Here is a 19,421-nt window from a genome sequence, read left to right as displayed (position 1 = left end):
TTCTATTTCTCTCCAAGTTTTTCTCAAAGTTTATATATATATATATATATATATATAATTATTTAAAATAAATTTTATTTTTTTTTATAATTGTTTAAGAATTAATAATTAATTTGATTTGTCCGAACCTCTCTCTTGATATAAATCTCTTTATAAGTTCTTAAAAGGTTCAATTCTAACATGAAGGGAATTTGTGCTTGATAGCTACTAATCGTGTGGCGGCTTTTACCGAGGAAAAGATGAATGACGTGATGTTGGCGAATGCAGCGATGGCACTGCGATCGAAAACGACCAAAGGGGGGGGTTTGATGCATGTGGAAGAGATTGCGAGAGCGATTAGATGTTTGATGAAAGGAAAGAAAGGGAAGAAGTTGTGACAGGAGTACCGAGCATTCGAAGGGAGATGAAATTAGGTGAGGAAGTGAGGTTGTGCACATCAATCAATTTGGATAGATATAATAATCTAAAATGACACCCGCCTATTGAATCTAACCGTCCACGTGGAATCATCTAACGGCCAGTATGACCCCCACGCCGACGATACTTTTGGATATTTATGGGAAAGGAACCCTAATCCAATGTTGCGGCGGAATCCGATCTCTTGGAAGCTCTCATCTCGCGCCTGCTCGTCCTCCGCCCTCAGGTCTACGAATCTCTTACCCCATTTCCCTATCTTTCCTTCTCCATCGATCTCGACGAGCTCTCGTGTAGTTTCTTCTTCGATCCTGACCTCATCCGTCCGTCGATTCTTCGTTCCTTTGTTTCAGTGACCATGTCGGACGAGGAACATCATTTCGAGTCGAAGGCTGACGCCGGGGCGTCCAAGACCTACCCACAGCAGGCTGGGGCGATCCGGAAGAACGGGTACATCGTCATCAAGGGGAGGCCTTGCAAGGTTCCTTGTTCGCCCGCCCGATCTCTTCCTTTCCACCCTTTGCTCGATGTATTTCTAGATCAGTGACATCTGTATCATTTGGTCAAATCTGTCCTTCTCATGTGTTTGATTTGAATGTATTAAAGATTTATATTCGTTTGATTCACCTTAACTGTTTGCAATTCGCTTTGGTTCTTATTTTCTATTAGATTGATTGTTTAATGTACAATGTCTAGATTCCTTGGGTTCTTAGGATTTTGATCATCCTGTTTAGATAAACGGTGCTTTCTATTCTTCTCCTAGGCTTGTATGGTTATGTATGTCGAGGGTGACCTCGTTTAAGGATGCTAGAAATCTGTAGGGAACGGGATCCATTTATGTCATGAACTCATGCTCTACATTTTTCTTATGTGAATGTTTAATAGCTTATGAATGGTTACTTGCTTGCAAGTTGTACAGCTATTCATCTAATGAAATTGAATTTGCAGGGTCTGAAAGAAGTCCTTTCATTAGTGGAGTTAGCTGAACGCATGCAGTGAACCTATTTCCTGTAGCTTTTTTTTTTTTTGTGGCTAATTGGATTTGTGAAGAAGAAATGTGTCGAGGAGCAACTAGAAGTTAGGGGCTTCATTTAATTTCCAGTCAAGAAAAAAAATGCTCATGACAGATGGGAGACACTAATATTGTTTGATTTCCAATTTTTTCTTTAAGCTTGATACTCATTTGACCCATTTCAACTAATGGCATGGGTTTTTGACCTTGGGAAGCAGTATACAACTATCTATGCTCATGGAGCACTTTTTGATTAATATTAATGACATTTCACTAAAGTTCAAGTGCTTTTCCTTGGTCTATCATGAAGTTTGCACATTTTTTGGTTTCTTTTGCTCTTCTTCTAGCAACACAGAATGCATGAATACATGATTGTTTCTAAATGTTCTACAGTGGTTGTTCCTATGATTATAAACAACTTTGTTCTCTTATTGTTTACTAGGTTGTTGAAGTTTCAACCTCGAAGACTGGGAAGCACGGTCATGCAAAATGTCATTTTGTTGCCATAGACGTCTTCAACGCAAAGAAGCTTGAGGATATCGTGCCATCCTCACACAACTGTGATGTGTGTTATTTGATATATTGGAAAATGTTAGTTTCATTTTGAATGTGTCTTAGATATTTGAATTTGTTTGGTTTATTTGCAGGTTCCTCATGTCAATCGCACTGATTATCAACTGATTGACATCTCTGAGGATGGATTTGTATGTTGTAATTTGTTTCTTTATGTTTTCCCGGTTGTTTAATATATTTTGTAGTTAACACTTGGTTGCATATTTAAGGTGAGCCTTCTGATGGAAAATGGTAACACCAAAGATGATCTGAGGCTTCCAACTGATGAGACTTTGCTTGCACAGGTTTGTCAGGGCGATTTATGTTTCTACTATTTTCCTTTATTTTTTGAGCATCTAATGAATTTTAAGATAAAACTAATGCCTCAATTCTTAAATAAATCATTTTTTCCTTGTATTGGAACACCACAAAAAAGTCAAGAAATTTTTTTCATGGCCTCCTAATTACAAATTTAGTTAAAGATGAGAGTTGACCTCATAAGAAAATTTAGATTGTAAATCATATATACTTGAACTGATTACCAATTTAGGTTCCTTTTTTACAAATGAAAATGACAAAAAAAGTATGGATCTTATGGGGTGCGTGCAGTTTAGTCCTATGATTATGTGCCTGCATAATGGTGTTCTTTGGGGTTTTCATTGGTAAATCTCAGGTTGCGTTGATCAAGGCTTTTAATCTCATACTGTATCTATGTACTGAGCTTTGCTCAGTATGGTATTGTCCCGACACACCGAGCGGTATCCCTAAAATAGGCATAAAACCCTCCAAAAATACTTGAAAAGTAAAAAAAAAATAGGATAGGTTCTTTTAAGTTAGAAATAAATATACATTTATTATAGTTTTAGCAAAACTAATGTAAATTAGGTAAGAAGAGTGTCGTATATTTTTTTCGGGCTTTGAGGAGTAGCCTTGTGCAAGGTTCATAATTTTGGTTCATTTCGGATCGTTCTTCCGTTAATATTGAATTATCTATAGAAAAATTATTTAAATTATTAGATTATTTTGTATACAACGTAAATTTTAAGATTCAAATGAATTAATTAATCACATGTATAGATATATTTGATTTCACCACCAAAACGAACAATGGGTCTCCACGGGTGGTGGATCGGGGTCCTTGATCCTATGCATTTGTCTATCAATATGATATGTTTGTCAAACCCAATTTTGAAATTGGTCTCACGATAGTATATTGATACATCGTATGCCATTGATGCATCAATGTGGTGATGGTCGTAGGTTGATTATCATGAATCACATGTGTTTGAGGTGCTTCTTGAGGGTATTGGTGAATGTCAGGACTTTTATTTTTGCTATTGATCTGTTGTTCCGTATCATACTGTTGTTTAGATAAGTATGACCAACTATCACTGTACTATTGTTGGTTGTAAAACTCTCCATAATACGACGACTGGGAATCCATACCTCTTGATTAAAAAGTTCTTCCTCTTAATTTTCTCAAATTAACCTCTTAAATTTGATTCAATCTATAAATCATTGTTTTATTGAGTTTAGGGGAGTGAAAATATGATAATAAGAGAGAGATTGTGAGTAAAAATGAGTTTGAAAGAGTTTAGAATACCTCGTATGGTCAAATTGACTATTGGAAAATCGTTATCAATGGTCGGTTTCGATCATTACCGCCCGGTACAGGTCGGTAACGATTGAAATCGATCGGTATCGCTCAGCACAGGTCAGTAACGATCAAAATTTCGATCGTTACCTCCCAGTACAGCCCTGTATCGCTCGATACGGGGCCAAAAACCTGATACCGTCCGGTAGCGGATGGTCCACATGTTGATCTGCTGGTAGATCGGTATGTACCGCCTATATCAGGTGGTACGGTACACAATTAAAAACCCTGGTGTTGACAACCTTATTTCAGTGTTTGCTGTTATCCTGTTTTACCCATTTATTGCCCCGAATTGTTAAGAGTTGCTACTGTCTCCTAGTTGTAGAGCAGGTTGCTATCCTCCACCTGTCTTCTTATATCAAATCCATGATTAATCAAAACAGTTTTCAGGATAATTTATGGACTATGTGCTCTTAAATTGATTTGTCATGTTGTACCTTTTGAACACAATGCAGATTAAAGATGGGTTTGCTGATGGTAAAGATCTGGTTGTTACTGTGATGTCTGCAATGGGTGAAGAACAGATCTGTGCTCTGAAGGACATCGGCCCCAAGTAGGTATCATGCTGCAGCTAAGATTTCAGGATTCTGAAGGAGCTATTGGATGTTTTGGCTTTTGAAGAATATTTATCAGATGGTTTCCTTGAGATCCTCTTTTCTACTGGCCTGTAATTGCTCAGGTAATCACAGGTGGTGTACGATTCATATATGAAACTGTTGCCCTGGTGTTCCTTTTAGTGTCTGTATTGGTTTGGCCCTGTTTTCTTCTGGCAAATTCTACCCTATTAGAACGATATGTTTTATCCTTTTTTTATTTCGACAATTCCATCTTTAGCAATATGTTCAATATGTTCTACTACTGCTTGTCTGTCATTATCACCGACAATGGCAACCCACCCTTTCATGCATGAGATCATGAAGAAGGCGTTAGTTTAGCTGGTAAAAAATGCTTTATCGGATCATTAGAGGGTCTTGGAATCAAAATCCAATTTCATCATTTATTCTTTTGCAAAAACATGAACATAATGAATTCATGCGTGAGTGAATCGTACAAAAAGCTTGATGATTTGCTTTAAAGAGTTTTGGTTACTGCGTAATGTTCAAAGTTGATTTAGAAGGAGCTGAGGTAATTATTTAATCATATGATATCGAATATATTTTTCGTCTTTTTTTTTGATAAAATAATTGAAATTCTATTTTGCAAAATTATGCTTGATTTTATCGAGATTTTTTTTTCAAAGAAAAATAACTGAAAATCCACGTCGAAAGAATTTGATTTAATTAGACAATTTTGACAAAACAAACATAATTTATATTTTGCTGGAAAAAATGACACAGGTCGGATCACATCCAACACCAAAGATTCGACATCAGCCCTTCCCACACAGCTTGTGGAACCACATACTCCCACCATTCCCCAGCTCGGGAACGGTGGTTGGCTCCCCTCTCCATCGGTCTTCACGACGACCGGTAGCTGCTGCTACGATCTCCCTCCAGATTTGTCTCGTCTTACTCCTCTCATAATCTGCACGCTCACCGATCCTCCCTCGCCCGCCCACCTCGAGCCTCTCCCTCCGCCGCATGCCTCCGCGCAGGGACCAACGCCACTGCGCTCGAGCCCTCCTCCCGCTGCTCGCGTGGCTATGTGGCATGTAATCCGCCCCCAGTTGATCTCTTCCCCCTTCCTCCTCATCTGAATCCCCTCTCTTCTTATGCTCTCGGTTTGCATCATCTGAAGTGCAGCGGCTCTGAGCCTTCGCTACGGTTACTACGGCAGCAACCACCTGGCTTTGGGTCCCAACTCGTCGCGGATGATGATGACCAGCTCGCTCTTCGTGGAGCAGCTGCAGGTCAAAGACGAAGCAGGCCAAGGGTTGCTGCTCTACGGATTCAACGACAGGCCACAGCTGAGCTCCGAAACAAATTGGACCATTTCCAGTGATCTCTTCGTCGACACCTACAGTCGCCAGGTGAGATTTCCATCCCCCGACTGTCCTTAACAGTAGGAAGATACAAACATATGAGTTTGAATTCCTTCTCTGTTTTCCTCTTCAGTATTTGAACTTAAAATATTCATACAGTACTCATTATTCATTTGGACTTACATCATACACTTGATAGAAAGAAATAAAATAAAATTATCTCGATCAATTTCTACGTTGTTATCAGGTTGAGCCATCCATCACTGGCAAATATAAATTTCGTTTGATCTTTGGTTAGGGATTCTCCATGTGGTTGAACAGAGGATCCAGGATTTGGATGGCATGGCAGGTGGGTTATGGTGGTGAGAGCTATGCAGACATGCTTGTGGTTTTGATCAAGGGTAATCTGGGTTGACTTGAGTTTTACAGAAAGCTTGGCCATCTTCTTCTTCTTCTTCTTCTTCTTCTTCTTCTTCTTCTGGTGTTGCTGATCCATTCGAACTAAAATTGTGACAGGAGAACAGAACTTGGAGGAGCTGGAGAGATACTCCCATGATGACATGGGCAACTCAAGGGATGGTAAATGAACACCTGCAATTTATCTCTTCTTATGATCATTATTTATTTGCATGTGATCAACAAAGGCTAGCAGCTGATGTATTTACGAACTTAAGCTTAAGCTTAAGTTATTTACGAACACAATCCAAAAGCTTAAGCTATCATCCCCCACTCTTTCGAGTTCTTTGTGATCGAACCAGTGAAAGAAACAAACGTTCCTTTCAAAGCCCAGGAATCGAAGCAGAGAATGGCATTGCTGTGGATGATGATGATACATTACACTGTGCTTTCCTTTGCATCCTCAGGTAGCAACCGAGAATTCACTGTTGCGGAGGACGGCATGTATTACCTTGGCGTCATCAATCTCTCTCTTCGGAGCATCACCATGAACATGAACATAAAGATCGCATCCAAAATGTACGACACCAGCAAAGCCACAAGCATATGCTCCACCAGCAATGGCGAATGCAAGCTCAAGCTTCTGTTCCCCAACGCCCAGTACTATGTGTTGGCAACATCAGACAGTGAGGTAAGCGTTCTCAGATCTTATCCGAGCCTCTACATAAAGACACTCGAATCCATGGCGTTTGTTCCTTAATTAGGTGCCCCTCAAGGTTTGGCACATCCAACTCTCCTTCGTAGCCCGCTTGACTTCCTACTTCTTAGTCACAGGTGGGTTGCCTGCCGCTCACTTGAATCTAGATCGAACAAGGAAACAAGAGATGCTAATGTATGTTGTGTGATTGTTGCAGGCTTTTTGGTCGTGATTGTTTCCGTCATACTCAAGCATCTTGGAGCATGCTGCGTTGAGCAGACGAGGCGAGAGCAGGGCGTTGAGGCGGCGGCGGCGGAGGCGGAGGCGGAGACACAGCCGATAGCGCCGAGGAAAGAGATGGCCTGCGGTTACGGAGCCACGGAAGAGGAGGCGGAGTCGAGCGTGTGCTGCACCGCCGACGACCTGTACGACGGGAAGATATGCGTCATCTGCTACGACGAGAGGCGCAGTTGCTTCTTCACCCCTTGCGGCCACAGCGTCGCTTGCTGCTCCTGTGCGCAGAGGTAAAGCAATGGCCTTTGGTCTGTCTCCATGCGAGAAGAGAAAGCTTACAAGTGTGTGTGGGCTTTGGTTGCAGGGTGATCGAGGAGCAAAACAAGGTCTGTCCCATCTGTAGAAGGCTCATTCACAAGTGGAGAAGATTGCCAGGTCTATAGCATGAGTAATGTGCAGGGGATGAAGATATGATCTCATGGAACGGGAAATATGCCGGTATTTTGATGTTAGAAACAGTTCCTCTACAGAAATCAACCATATCACATATACGAACTATCGATCAAATTTGTTTGATCCTCGGGTTTGTAACTTGGGAATTAGATGGATCAGGTTGAAAAGTCTTTCTTACCTCAATCTTTATGCATGTGGCACCTTAAGAAATCTGTGTTACCATATCCGAGACTTTCAAACAACCTCGTGTATACGTGTTTGAATCATGTCGGGTTGACTAAGACATCAAAAACTTTTACTCATATCATTTTTGCATTGAAAAGCGGGTTCGCTTTTACAATAATGATACCCCTCAACCTCTTAATGAACACATGAGCGAAGAAACTTTGCCCACGACCCATAGTACTCTCACTTGGGGGGGCAATAGCCATCCTTTCTGCACATGGGTGCATCCACCTCGGTGCAGACATCGATACAATACTAATATATATTCAATGAACCGAATCTCTTAACCCCAGAGACGACCCTAAGCCATATGCTTGTTCCCATCGTAGTGTTTTTAAATCTCATTTAGCAAGTACAGACACTAACAAGTACGATATAGGTCATCTCTCTAATTTTGCCTCAGTTAACTCAACAAGTAGTGCCACCAGCTCAATCGTCATCATCGACTCCACCACAATCGGCACTTGTCGAGGTTCCCTAACTCGACGTGACACTGACATCCCAAGAGCACCCAAGACTCGTTGAACTGTTAATCAAGGGTGCACTTCGATCCTCAACTATAGAATTCATCAAACCACACCACCACTCTACCCCTGCTTAAATCTAAGGCCCAATCGGTAGAGTAGATATAAGATTCCTTGTCAATCCAACTACAAGAGATGAGTAGGCATTTGGAGGAGATACAACGAGAGTTCTAATATTCAAAAGGGGAAGCAGTAGTCGACCCCACCTTGGGTTAGTGGTTGTTCACCGAGAAAATATAGGAGGAACTGATTCCAATGAACTTCTACCTCTTGTCCTTGGAGGCGCTCGATGGCAGTGTCAACTCGACAAAGCACATTACAAATTTTCATACCTTTGTATCACACCTTGGTGTATCACACCTTGATGTATCACACCTTCCCAACCACGTTAAGAGGCCTGACATGAGAATGATATGCTCGCCTAAAGTCGCTTTCCCTTAGTTCTTTTGCCCAGCTTGTGAAGGAGTTCAAACTTCACTTCCTTAAGAATGTATGTCTGCGACCATCGACTAGAATGCTCCTTAAACTCAGGAAAGGAGAGGAAAAAACACTCGTAAACTACGTCATTCAGCTCATGAGCAGATATGAGGTATGGTAGATGTCTATCTATCACTTATAATATAAACCTTCATGATGGGACTAAAGCCATCTCGCCTCTTCTTGTCATTGATAGAGAGACTACCAACAACTATATCATAGATACTTCAAAGGACTAATCAATACATCATCGCTAAGACAATAGTCTCAAGCAAGTATGAAGAGTCATGTAAGAGGTTGAAATAGGAGTGGCTACAATCAGCCTTAACCCCGGAGTTCACTACATCGAAAGAGAAACGAACAACCCGAGTTATCTCACCCAAGGTCCAAGTCTACCCTCCTAAATTTTGTTAGAACTGAAGTTTTTCTACATATAAAAAAAAAGGAGCTCTTGAAATACCCTCACTCGATGAAGACCCCATTGACAAAAAGAGACAAGTCTAAACACTATCGATTCTACGGGGATTACGACCATGACACAAATGATTATCACGACTTAAAAGAGCAGATTGAAGAATTCATATATCGGGAACACCTCTTGTGGTTTGTCTAAAAGCACCGAAAGCCCTCACCCAAACCTTAGAGGTCAATAGAGAGACAGACATATTGACATCATCATTTATGGACCAAACTCGGGGGGAGACAACTCAGGTCGTAAGGTTTATGCCCGAGCTACCATTGAAAAGTGCCCGAGGACAGAAGATGACCTGTATATAACTTTTAAGGAGGAAGAGATGAAGTATCTTGACTCAAATCATGATAATGCCTTGATAGTTTCTATGTGAATGATCAACGCTCGAGCGAAAAGGGTCATAATTGGCATATATAACTCTGCTAATATCATCTACTTTTGTGCTTTCTAAAAACTCAAGTTCTCGACTAACAATCTTACTCCTCTGACTTCTTTACTAATGGGGTTCACTAGTGACTCTATCTCCCCTCTCGGGACCAGGAGCCTACATGTCACATTCAGAGACAAGCATTGCTCTAAAATGATACTAACTAAATTCACGATGATGGATATCCCCTCGATATATAACACAATCATAGGCCACCCATATTGAACAGACTGAGGGTGGTGGTGTTGATCTACCATATGGTGATGAAGTTCCCAATTAGTACTAGCATCGGAAAGCGCAAAAGTGATTAATGTCTAAAGACCACCTCGAAAAATATGAAAAAAACATGCCACAGTAGGAGGCATAAGATAAAATGTTGTTGAGGTATATGAGTCGAAAAAACCCAACTCATACAATAAGAAACCCGCTATGGCGAGAAGCACAAGACAAAATACTAAGGTGCATGAGTAAAAAAAAAACCTAAGTCATGTCAAAAGACACCCATCATAGTAGGAGGCATAAGACAAAATATGCCCGAGGTGCATGAATCGAGAAAATCCGACTCATGTAATAAAAAAATCTATTACGATAGGAGGCAAAAGATAAAAATATACCCAAGGTATATGAATCTAAAAAATCTGACTCTTGTAATAAGAAAATCATTATGACGGAAGGCAAAGACAAAATGTGCCCGAGGCACATGAGTAAAAAAAACTCAACCCATATAATAAGAAACCCACAATTATGAGAGGTATAAGACAAAATATACCCTTTCCACATGAGTCAGGATAACCTAAATCATATTATAAGAAAGTTGCCACGATGAGAAGCCTAAGACCAAATATATCTGAGTCGTATAAGACGAGAAAACCTAACCTCAATAAGAATAAACCTATCACGATGGGAGACACAAATCAAAATATATCCAATGCACATAAGTCGGGAAACCCAACCCTCATGCAAGTAGATTTGTCATGGCGGAAGACACAAGGGAAAGAATGTTGGGAAATCATTGGGGGGCGACATCATATGCGCAGCGGAAGAACAAGAAAAACAAAATCCCCGATTGCCAAAAAGATGTTCGTCGTCGTGCGAAGATTGGTGCGCAAAAATCCGCAAAACACAAAACTGCATATAGAGATTGTGTTACCTAGGGAGATCGTATATCCCTGTTTCCTTGCAGATCCTTAGGAGAGGGTGAAGGAGGTCAAGCGTCCTCCTCTCTAGCGGTGATCCACACAGTAGGGTTGCGACGACGCTCCTCAAAACTCGAGGCCTACTCTGAGGTGGAGAGGGAGAGGAGAATAGGAAAGGCAAGCAAAGACTCTAGCCTATGAGGCTGTGAATCCCTCCTATTTATAGAGATCCCGTGTCAAACCATAATGGGTCCTTCCCTAGTGGGTATTGGATCTGCATCCAATAAGACAAGGGCTCCGTCGGATATCTCATATCCGAACCTCTACTCATCGCAATGCCTACCATATGTGTGTGACCCTCTAGGCCCAATATCGAGCTGGCCGTGAGTCATACCTGTCAGAACTCCTTCTGACTGAGTGAATTATTATCTCTGTAATAATTCACTTGACTCATCGACTACGGACATACTAGGCCACTACGCCATAGTTCCCAGACGATACAGGGGAATCCAATCCATTGGACCTGTTTGTCCTCAGTTACCATGTACCTATAATCCCTCATCCATCTAATATCCCAGAGACCGTATATCGAGCATGGTGTTGTCAGACCCATACGGTTTCTACTCCAGTCTCGCTCTAATCGGATTCTCCCGGAGAACTCTTTCTCTCTCAACCCGAATGACCCTGGCCAGGGATTTGTCTGAGCAAGAACACATAGGATATTCCTCTCATGACGCCGAGAGTGGATGATCCTCTGTCGACACTCAATAGCCCTCGTAAGGTCGACTACCACTCCCAATGACCAGCTGTACTAGATCTGGGAACAGCCAAACCTATAAGTCTGGTATCAAAGAGTGGAGCACTCATACAGGACATCCTTGGTGTCTCAAGTCTAAGGACCAGATACACCACTAGGACTACGGAATCACTGTCTGACAATAAGGCATCATCAACCATCCAGCATTCCGTAAGCGGATCAATCAGTGAACTCATTCTCCAATGAGCACCTGTACTGTATCCCTAGTGTCCCTACACGAGCAGCTATGAGACCAGCTGCATCCATCATATGGACGGGTATACAGCACACCAGTCTATCCGGTTATCACGATGTCCCTCTCGAGTAACCTATGACCGGGATTATTTAGGATATGTGTTTAAAGGTGAATCGATCTCATTATCGTGATCTCATCACGATCCGATTCCCATTGCACAAATCCAAGGACATCACAATATATATATGCATTTATGCAATAGTTATAAAGTGATATACGCCAAAATATAATAAGGAAAAAGATTTTGTATCAAGTCACACGTGCCATCACTCACGTGATTGGCTTGCTGGGCACCTATGACTAGCAAAGAATGCATGAAGAAAGGAGGTAGAGTGTCGACCCCTCTTTTACTTGAGGTGGATAGGCCACTGCTCAATGTAACCCATCAACTTAGAGGCCCATAACAAAAAAAAAAAGAAAAAGGAGATATGGACACCTTGGGCAGAAATGAGCCCCTCTGCTCGAGATGGGTCCCATGATGATAGGAGGGGCAGGTCAGCGATGGATCATCGTTAGGTTGGGAAACTTGACCCTCTCCTCCATAATGAATAGAGAAGGGGACTACCTTGACACCACCTATAGCATGAGGAGTAGAGGTTAAGAAACTCGACCCCCTCCATGACGAATAAAGGAGGAGACCACCTTCGCATTGCCTACAACCTTCCTTGGCTCCTCTTGCAGCTCACCTTGATGGCGAGCAGAGGAAAAGGGGTAAGCTGACAATGAGAGACTTCGTAGCATCCCTATTGTGGACCTATTACTCGATATGGGTCACTCAGGGATAAATAGAGGAAGAGAGGCACTACATACAACCAACCCCAACTCCTCTCACAACTTGCCTCGACAATGAGTAGAGGAAGAGGGGCAGGTCAACGATGGGGGACTTTACAGTATCCTCATTGTGGACTCGTTGCCCAACGTGGGCCCCTCGAGTATGAGCAGAGGAGGAGCCCACCTCAGTGCAACCTACAGCTTGCATTGGCTCCTCATTCAATCTTCCTTAATAGTGAGTAAAGGAAAAGGGGCATTGCTTATAGCTTGCTTTAGCTCCTCTCATAGCCCACCTCAATGGAGAGTAGATGAAAAGAGGGGCAAGTTGGCGATGGGGGGCTTTGCAGCATCCCCGCTGTCGACCCATTGCCCCATATGGATTCCGTAGGGATGAGTAGAGGACCCCACCTCTAAGCCACTTACAGCCTACCTCGACTCCTCTTGTGGCCCAACTCAATAGCGAGGAGAAGAAGAGGGGTAGGTCGATGATGGGAGGCTTCACAACATTCTCATTATGGACCCGTTGGCCGACATAAGTCCCTTGGGGATGAATTGAGTAAGAGCCCACCTCCACACCACCTACAACCCACCACGATGGTGAGTAGAAGAAGAGGGGTAGATCGATGATGGACCATCACTAGGAGCATTCGCACCCATTGCTTGTGGTCGTCACTCTGCCAAGGAGGTTGAGAAACCCGACCACCTCATCTATTTGAAGCATGACAATCGGGAAACTCGACTAGGTTGGGAAAAGATGAGTTTCCTCTACCTGAGATGGGCCTCTCAATGATGGGAGGGGTAGGTCAGTAATAGATCGCCATCAGCAATGCTCGCACTCCTCACTTGTGGCCCTCACCGAGCTAGGGAGGTTGGGAAACCGAACCTCTTCCTCCATCTGAGGTATGAAAGTCAAGAAACCCAACCCTTCCCTTTCACTTTTGTCGAGTCACGAAGGTCGAGAAATCAACCTCTATTGTTGTCGACCTCCATGCTCGAAGGAGGGTCAGATTTACATTGGTAAGGATTGATCTATTACTAAGGAGGGCTCATAGACGAGAAGTGACCCCTTCCCGAGGGACCAAGGCCGTTGATTCAAGGTGTGGGTCAAGCGTCCCCCGACCCTGTTAACGTTTGCCTAATGTGCAGAGTTGAAAAGACCTTCAATCATCACTCAATCGCCTAATGCGCAGAGTCGATGTTCGTCCCAAAGCACATTTTAGGTGGGGATAAATGATAGAAAAAATATCGTCATTTGATACATGACCTTCATGTGGTGTCCAGGGTGAAAGGAAAAGACAGAGGCCACCTTTCAATTATTTGCTCACGTGAATAAGGTTCCAAAATAAACGATTATAGGTTATCCCCCTTTGTCACTTACGTGAATAAAAGACAAAAGGAATATTATTAGAGACGGTTAGAAACTGCTTCGTGTAGAATATTCAATCATATATAAAAATTTATCTTCAACATAATAAAAAGAACAGTTATTTTTTAACTATTTATGCTTATACTAATGTACCTCGAATTATTATGATCGAATTAAAAACTTCTATACTTACACTTATGTTCATCTCAAATAATTCTATACATATTAACAACTTCTTTCTTCCTTACCGTTAAACAGTATCCGAGCATTAAAAAGTGAGTGAAGGAAAAGGCTGCATGATTTGTTGTTTGTATCTCCAACGAAGAAGGGCGTTCTTCTTCTTGTGGATGAAAGAAACGCTGCTGCCGTGCACAAGCGACCACGTGACTCAAACGGACTGAACCGTCACTCCGATTTGGTGAGGGACAGTCAGATTACCGTCCGATACGTGGCCAACTAAAATCTCAAAAACCTATCGGAGGTGCTTTCGCCGGTTATCGGAGCCACCGTGACCGTCTTGGCCTACGACGCGCCGTTAATCTCAGTTCTGGTGACCGCAGCGTCAGCTCACCTCCCGCTTTTGCGGTGCCAAGAGGCCAAAAGTTCGGATCGGCCCTCATCAACAACGCCGTTTGATGGGCCCGTCGCGGTGATCTCGGTTTCGGTAACCGTCCGTATGCCATCGCACCGCATCCCCCCTCGTCAAAAATCCCCGAATCGACCGTGAAACTGTCGATACCGTGTCAGCGGTAATCTCACCTGCTCCTTTTTTAATTCGAGCTTTTCCTTTTTGACTTTTATCCCCCTCTCTTTTCCTTTATTCCACGACTACATCCCGTTCCCACCACTACCGACGGCGCGTTCGTTCTTTTCGCCTTCTTTTCCTCCTCTTCCTCTTCTTCTTCTTCTTCTTCTTCTTCTTCTTCCACTGCGCTCTCGCACCGCCTCGGCCTTCCTCTTTCTGCTTCTCGACCCTCCAAAAGAAGAATAATCGAATTTTAGTCCCTGTCCTCGTCTCCGGCTTCCTGTTTGGAGATCACTAAGCGAGTCGGTGCGTGTCTTCTCCCTTTTAGCATTCGCGTCCGCCTCCATCGCTCGCTCTTCTATCATTAGGGTTAGGGTTTTGGGAACGGATGGAGAGGAAACAAGGGTTCTTCTCGGCGCTGCGGGAGGAGGTGGCGCGGGGGCTGTCGCCGGGGAGGTCGAGGTCGGAGAACCCGTCGACGGTGGCGGAGCTGCTCCTCCCTCGACGGTGGAGACGCCAGCCGCCGCGGGGGTTTCCGGATGAGTTGTTGGTCCCGGCGTCCGGGAGCCTGGCGCCGCTGGCGGAGGGGCCGGAGGGGGACGACTTGGGGCGCAGGAAGGAAGGGTGGGGGCGGTGGGTGAAGGGGCAGCTCTCTCGTGCCCCATCCGCCTCCTGCCGTAGCTCGGACCTCCGCTTCCTCCTCGGCGTCATGGGGGCGCCTCTGGCCCCCGTCCACGTCTCCCCCACCAACTCGCTCCCTCCACTCAGCATCAAGGACACTCCCATTGTGAGTTTCTTCCTTTAGTGGCATGTATGTCTGTCGATTCTCTTCCATTGGGTGGTAGCTATAAATGCTAGTGATTTCCAACATTTATGCATTCAACTGCTGCTATTCTACATATGCAATTTTCATGTCAGAGTGTTTCAAGTTGGTGGAATTTTGATGATGGTCTGTGGTAGGAAACATCGACAGCTCAATACATACTACAGCAGTACACAGCGGCAACAGGTGGGCTGAAGCTTCTGAGCTCCATCAGAAATTCATATGCAATGGGGAAGGTGACGATGGTGGTATCCGAGTTTGAAACGGCGTCTAGGGTCATCAAAAATCGCTGTTCACCCAAGGATGCAGAGTCTGGTGGATTTGTCCTCTGGCAGATGGCACCGGACATGTGGTACGTCGAACTTGCCATCGGTGGCAGCAAGGTCCATGCTGGTTGCAATGGCAAGCTTGTTTGGCGCCACACTCCCTGGCTTGGTGCCCATGCTGCCACGGGCTCTGTTCGACCCCTCCGTCGAGCACTCCAGGTGCAGAAGCAATTGATGTAGCATAAGCTACCATCTCAGTCTATCTATCTAGGATGCTTAAATTCTGTTTATGCTCAGGATAAACTAATTCTTATTGGCGATGATGACTTTGTAGGGTCTTGATCCTTTGGCCGTCGTGAACGTGTTTGCTGATGCACAGTGCATTGGGGAGACGAAGATCGATGGAGAAGATTGCTTCATCCTCAAGCTCTGTGCAGATCCACAGACACTGAAGGCTAGGAGTGAAGGTTCTGTAGAGATCATTAGGCATGTCTTCTTTGGTTACTTCAGCCAGAAGACTGGGCTTCTTACTTGTATGGAAGACTCACATCTCACTCGAATCCAGTCGAGTGCTGGAGGTGATGCTGTGTATTGGGAGACCACCATCAACTCCAGAATTCATGACTACCGCCCTGTTGAGGGCATGATGATCGCCCATTCAGGGCATTCGGTGGTCACCCTTTTCCGGTTTGGTGAAGTGGCCATGAGCCATACAAAGACAAGAATGGAGGAAGCTTGGAGCATCGAAGAAGTAGCCTTTAATGTCCCAGGTCTCTCGATGGACTGTTTCATTCCTCCAGCTGATGTAAAAAAAGATGGATCAGTCAGTGAAGCCCGTGAGCTACCACCTCAAGCAGAGAGGGGGAGAAGCACCATGGCTGGAAGTCACAGGGCTAAAGTTGCAGCGCTGGAGAAGTCACATGATGTTTCTGATGATAACATCTGGTGGAGGGTGGAGGTCTAATGCTAAGGAAGTGAACTCAATTTGTCGATAATCGCAGCTATTTTTCTTAATCAGACTAACTCAGCATAAACTGGAGGTAAGCAGCTAACTTTAGGGGGGGATTTGGAGTCTGCTACTTTTAATAATCCTGTGTAAGTAGGAGCATAATTATTCATGGATCTGCCACCTGCACGCTTAAGGTGATGCTTATAGCGTTAGTACAGAATTCTTGAAGCTTTCCCGGTTTGGTTACTTTGTGTTGTCATAATTATGGGCTGCCCTGCCCCCTTCATGCACAACAACAGGAAAGCTGGCTGTTTGTAACAAGACTTTCTTTTCATATTCATGTGTGTTTATTTGTTTGTTGGGTTGGTGTCAAAACTGTGGAGTATGAAGAAAGCTAGTAGATGTAACTTCAGATTGGATCCGAGGTCGGGAGCCTACTTTTCCTTAACCTACTGCAATCATATTTGTCTGAGTCACACAAAGAAGTTGATGTAAACCAAAACTTGTGTTCTATCTGATGTCAATGGTCAGTACATATTGTTTTTGCTTATATCATTTGTCAGTTGTGCCACTTGTTGCAGGGCCTCATTTGCTGAATTCCTTTGTTGATGGAACAGGGCATGGCTACCTTTCACAGCCCAGGTAATAAGGTAACATCGACAGGTATTATTCCCTCACATTCATTGCCTCTGAAATATTTCAGGTAGTATGAGTAAGCTTGATAACTAACTATATCTGCCCTTGTATTGTCTGGTTATAGTTCAAGGAAGCTTCTTTGGACATCCCTCATTCATGTGTGTACCCTCACCTTTTCCAGTGGGACAGTGGGGACCTATGTCATTGATGGGAGATATGTCATCGGGGAACCCAAAAGGAGCAGACACAAGAAGTGAGGATCCAATGTTCACTGCCCTTTTCCAAAATATTAGCTTGTGATGCCCCTGAAGAAAGGAAGCAGCAAACATGATGAACCTCTCAGGTATTGGCTATAATGTCAGTTTCTGTGTGCTCCTAAATATGTATATGCTGCTAAGGTAGTTTGCTGTGCTTATGCATAAGTGGCATTGTTAATGGCTGCTTCTCTTAGGTAGTCGGATCTTTCCATTCATGCCAAGCATGACAGGAAGCAAACATCACTTGCTTTGCAGGCAAGACTTCCAAGTTCTTTGTTCCTGTGCAAGCTGTGATATGTCAGACAAGCGGATGTAAAGTAATCAGTATCATCTTTAGCCGAAGGCATTCAGATGGGATGTCATGCTCCACTTGGCTAGAAAAGAAGATGGACTTGATTCAAAGCCTCGAAAATGGGGGACAAAAGACTTCTTATCCTCAGGTCTGCATCACCCTTTTAGCAAAGCAACAAATTTCATTGACTTCAAGAGACTTATCCTCAGATCTGCATCACCCTTTTATCAAAGCAACAAATTTCATTGACTTCAAGTGAACCTCTAACTTCAGAGAGTCTGCATGACCAGCTGATGTTGCTGGCTTTTTTGCGCAATATCCACAACAAACAAAAGGGCTTGTTTTTTTTATTTTATTTTATTTTTCCCGATAGAATTTGATTGTCGAATGTGTGGAGGGGATTGGAAGTCAATCTTGTGAATATTGAGTGGGTTTCATAAAGGATCTTTAAAAAAAGGGAACTGTATCGAAGGTATCATCCGACAAGATCCATCTGATGTATAAATCCGTAAAGGATTTATATGATTCAATCAAGTATTGAATACGAAAGATACAACTCACTATAAAAACGAACCGTCTTGAGAATATTTCCAAGGATCTTTTTAGTATGATATTTTTACCTATTAGTTTGAGGTAATGATTATTACTCAAAACAGTTACATATTTTCTCTAACCACATATGTGATTGTGTAGTACCGAATCTAAAGAACATGAGATAATATTTGGTTGAGTTAGATACAATGCATCAATTTTATATAGGGTTGAGTCAATTATCACATCCGTGAGATATCAGTCAACTTAACGGTGGTGTATAATTTATAGAAGATATGAGACAATTGAGTGAGTATTAATGGAATAGTATAAGTAAGATTTGAGAAGATTTTATTAGAAATTATAATTATAAAATTTTAATTTAACTATTATTTATATATATATATAAAAAAAAAGTTGCATGTCAAATCGATCTAAAAAAAAAAAAGGGAATCTGACGGTTTAGCTCATTACGTACCTGCATGCATGAGTAACTCTGCTGCCGAAGGCTGTGCAGCAACACTTTGTTGGTTGGATGCCTACGCAAATCTTGATTGCTTGGCTGAGAAGGCAGGGATGGAAGTCAAGTGGGGAATTCATATGAAAGGAGAATACCAATGATGATGACAGTGCATGCATGCGAAAAGAGAAAAAGAGAGGGTGGAATCATAAGATACAGACAGCCATGCATATATATATATATATATGCATCCGAATAGGCTGCATGACAGAGAATCCATCAACCATTTCAGGATAATAAAATAATTTGGAAAAGAATAAATTCATTGATAAAAGTTCCAAAAAAAAAGAAAAAGAAATTATTGTCACCGTACGATAGCCAAACAGTCAGAATCTGTTGACGACATTATAGCTAAACGCAGCCTTTATGAAACAAATCTATCGATTTATGCTATTTCACCCCAATCAGACATGTTTGCAGTTTACCACTTAACACACATCAGAATATCTGCAAGAGATCTTATCCATAAATTTTTGCATTTTAAATGTCATTATTATGCTAAGATATCATGGCATAGCAATTTTCAAATCCAAAGATGGGCTCCTCCTGTAGTTCAAGACAAGTAAAACTGATTGCAAGTCTTAAGAACCGGAAAAGAATTGTGCTTATATAACAGATT

At 42.8% G+C, this 19,421-nt stretch overlaps 3 protein-coding genes across 23 annotated transcripts; all 3 read left to right on the top strand.

Annotated features, from left to right (window-relative positions):
- The first annotated feature begins 521 nt into the window (after positions 1-521).
- Positions 522-4,490, top strand: LOC135615487 (eukaryotic translation initiation factor 5A-2-like). The gene is made up of 6 exons (XM_065114051.1): positions 522-643; positions 768-895; positions 1,869-1,991; positions 2,074-2,130; positions 2,209-2,283; positions 4,088-4,490. The coding sequence occupies exons 1-6, from the start codon at positions 523-525 to the stop codon at positions 4,187-4,189; spliced, it is 606 nt and encodes a 201-aa protein (XP_064970123.1). The 5' UTR covers position 522; the 3' UTR covers positions 4,190-4,490.
- Positions 4,491-4,965: 475 nt separating this feature from the next.
- LOC135636397 (E3 ubiquitin-protein ligase APD3-like) lies at positions 4,966-7,635 on the top strand. 4 transcript variants are annotated; one of them, XM_065148093.1, is made up of 8 exons: positions 4,966-5,279; positions 5,375-5,601; positions 5,852-5,954; positions 6,070-6,132; positions 6,417-6,640; positions 6,714-6,783; positions 6,864-7,170; positions 7,245-7,635. In XM_065148093.1, exons 1-8 carry the CDS (start codon positions 5,213-5,215, stop codon positions 7,321-7,323), a joined length of 1,140 nt encoding a protein of 379 aa, XP_065004165.1. In that variant the 5' UTR covers positions 4,966-5,212; the 3' UTR covers positions 7,324-7,635. The 4 variants fall into 4 exon arrangements, with proteins under 4 accessions (XP_065004165.1, XP_065004177.1, XP_065004172.1 ...); XM_065148105.1 differs by having other exon boundaries at positions 4,966-5,283; XM_065148100.1 differs by having other exon boundaries at positions 4,966-5,283; positions 5,370-5,601; positions 6,726-6,783.
- A 6,988-nt stretch (positions 7,636-14,623) lies between these two features.
- Positions 14,624-18,192, top strand: LOC135585822 (uncharacterized). Of its 18 annotated transcripts, none has more exons than XM_065114025.1 (6): positions 14,624-15,315; positions 15,489-15,836; positions 15,952-16,657; positions 17,130-17,208; positions 17,327-17,545; positions 17,654-18,192. In XM_065114025.1, the coding sequence occupies exons 1-3, from the start codon at positions 14,917-14,919 to the stop codon at positions 16,579-16,581; spliced, it is 1,377 nt and encodes a 458-aa protein (XP_064970097.1). In that variant the 5' UTR covers positions 14,624-14,916; the 3' UTR covers positions 16,582-16,657; positions 17,130-17,208; positions 17,327-17,545; positions 17,654-18,192. The 18 variants fall into 18 exon arrangements, with proteins under 18 accessions (XP_064970097.1, XP_064970111.1, XP_064970020.1 ...); XM_065114039.1 differs by having other exon boundaries at positions 17,130-17,229; positions 17,384-17,545; XM_065114030.1 differs by having other exon boundaries at positions 14,625-15,315; positions 17,148-17,208; positions 17,384-17,545.
- Positions 18,193-19,421: the final 1,229 nt, after the last annotated feature.

Source organism: Musa acuminata, chromosome BXJ1-3 (genome assembly GCF_036884655.1).
Source record: "Musa acuminata AAA Group cultivar baxijiao chromosome BXJ1-3, Cavendish_Baxijiao_AAA, whole genome shotgun sequence".
In the NCBI taxonomy this organism is placed as follows: Eukaryota; Viridiplantae; Streptophyta; class Magnoliopsida; order Zingiberales; family Musaceae; genus Musa; species Musa acuminata.
Note: the sequence above shows the minus strand (reverse complement) of the source record. Positions and strands in the feature narration are given on the sequence as shown.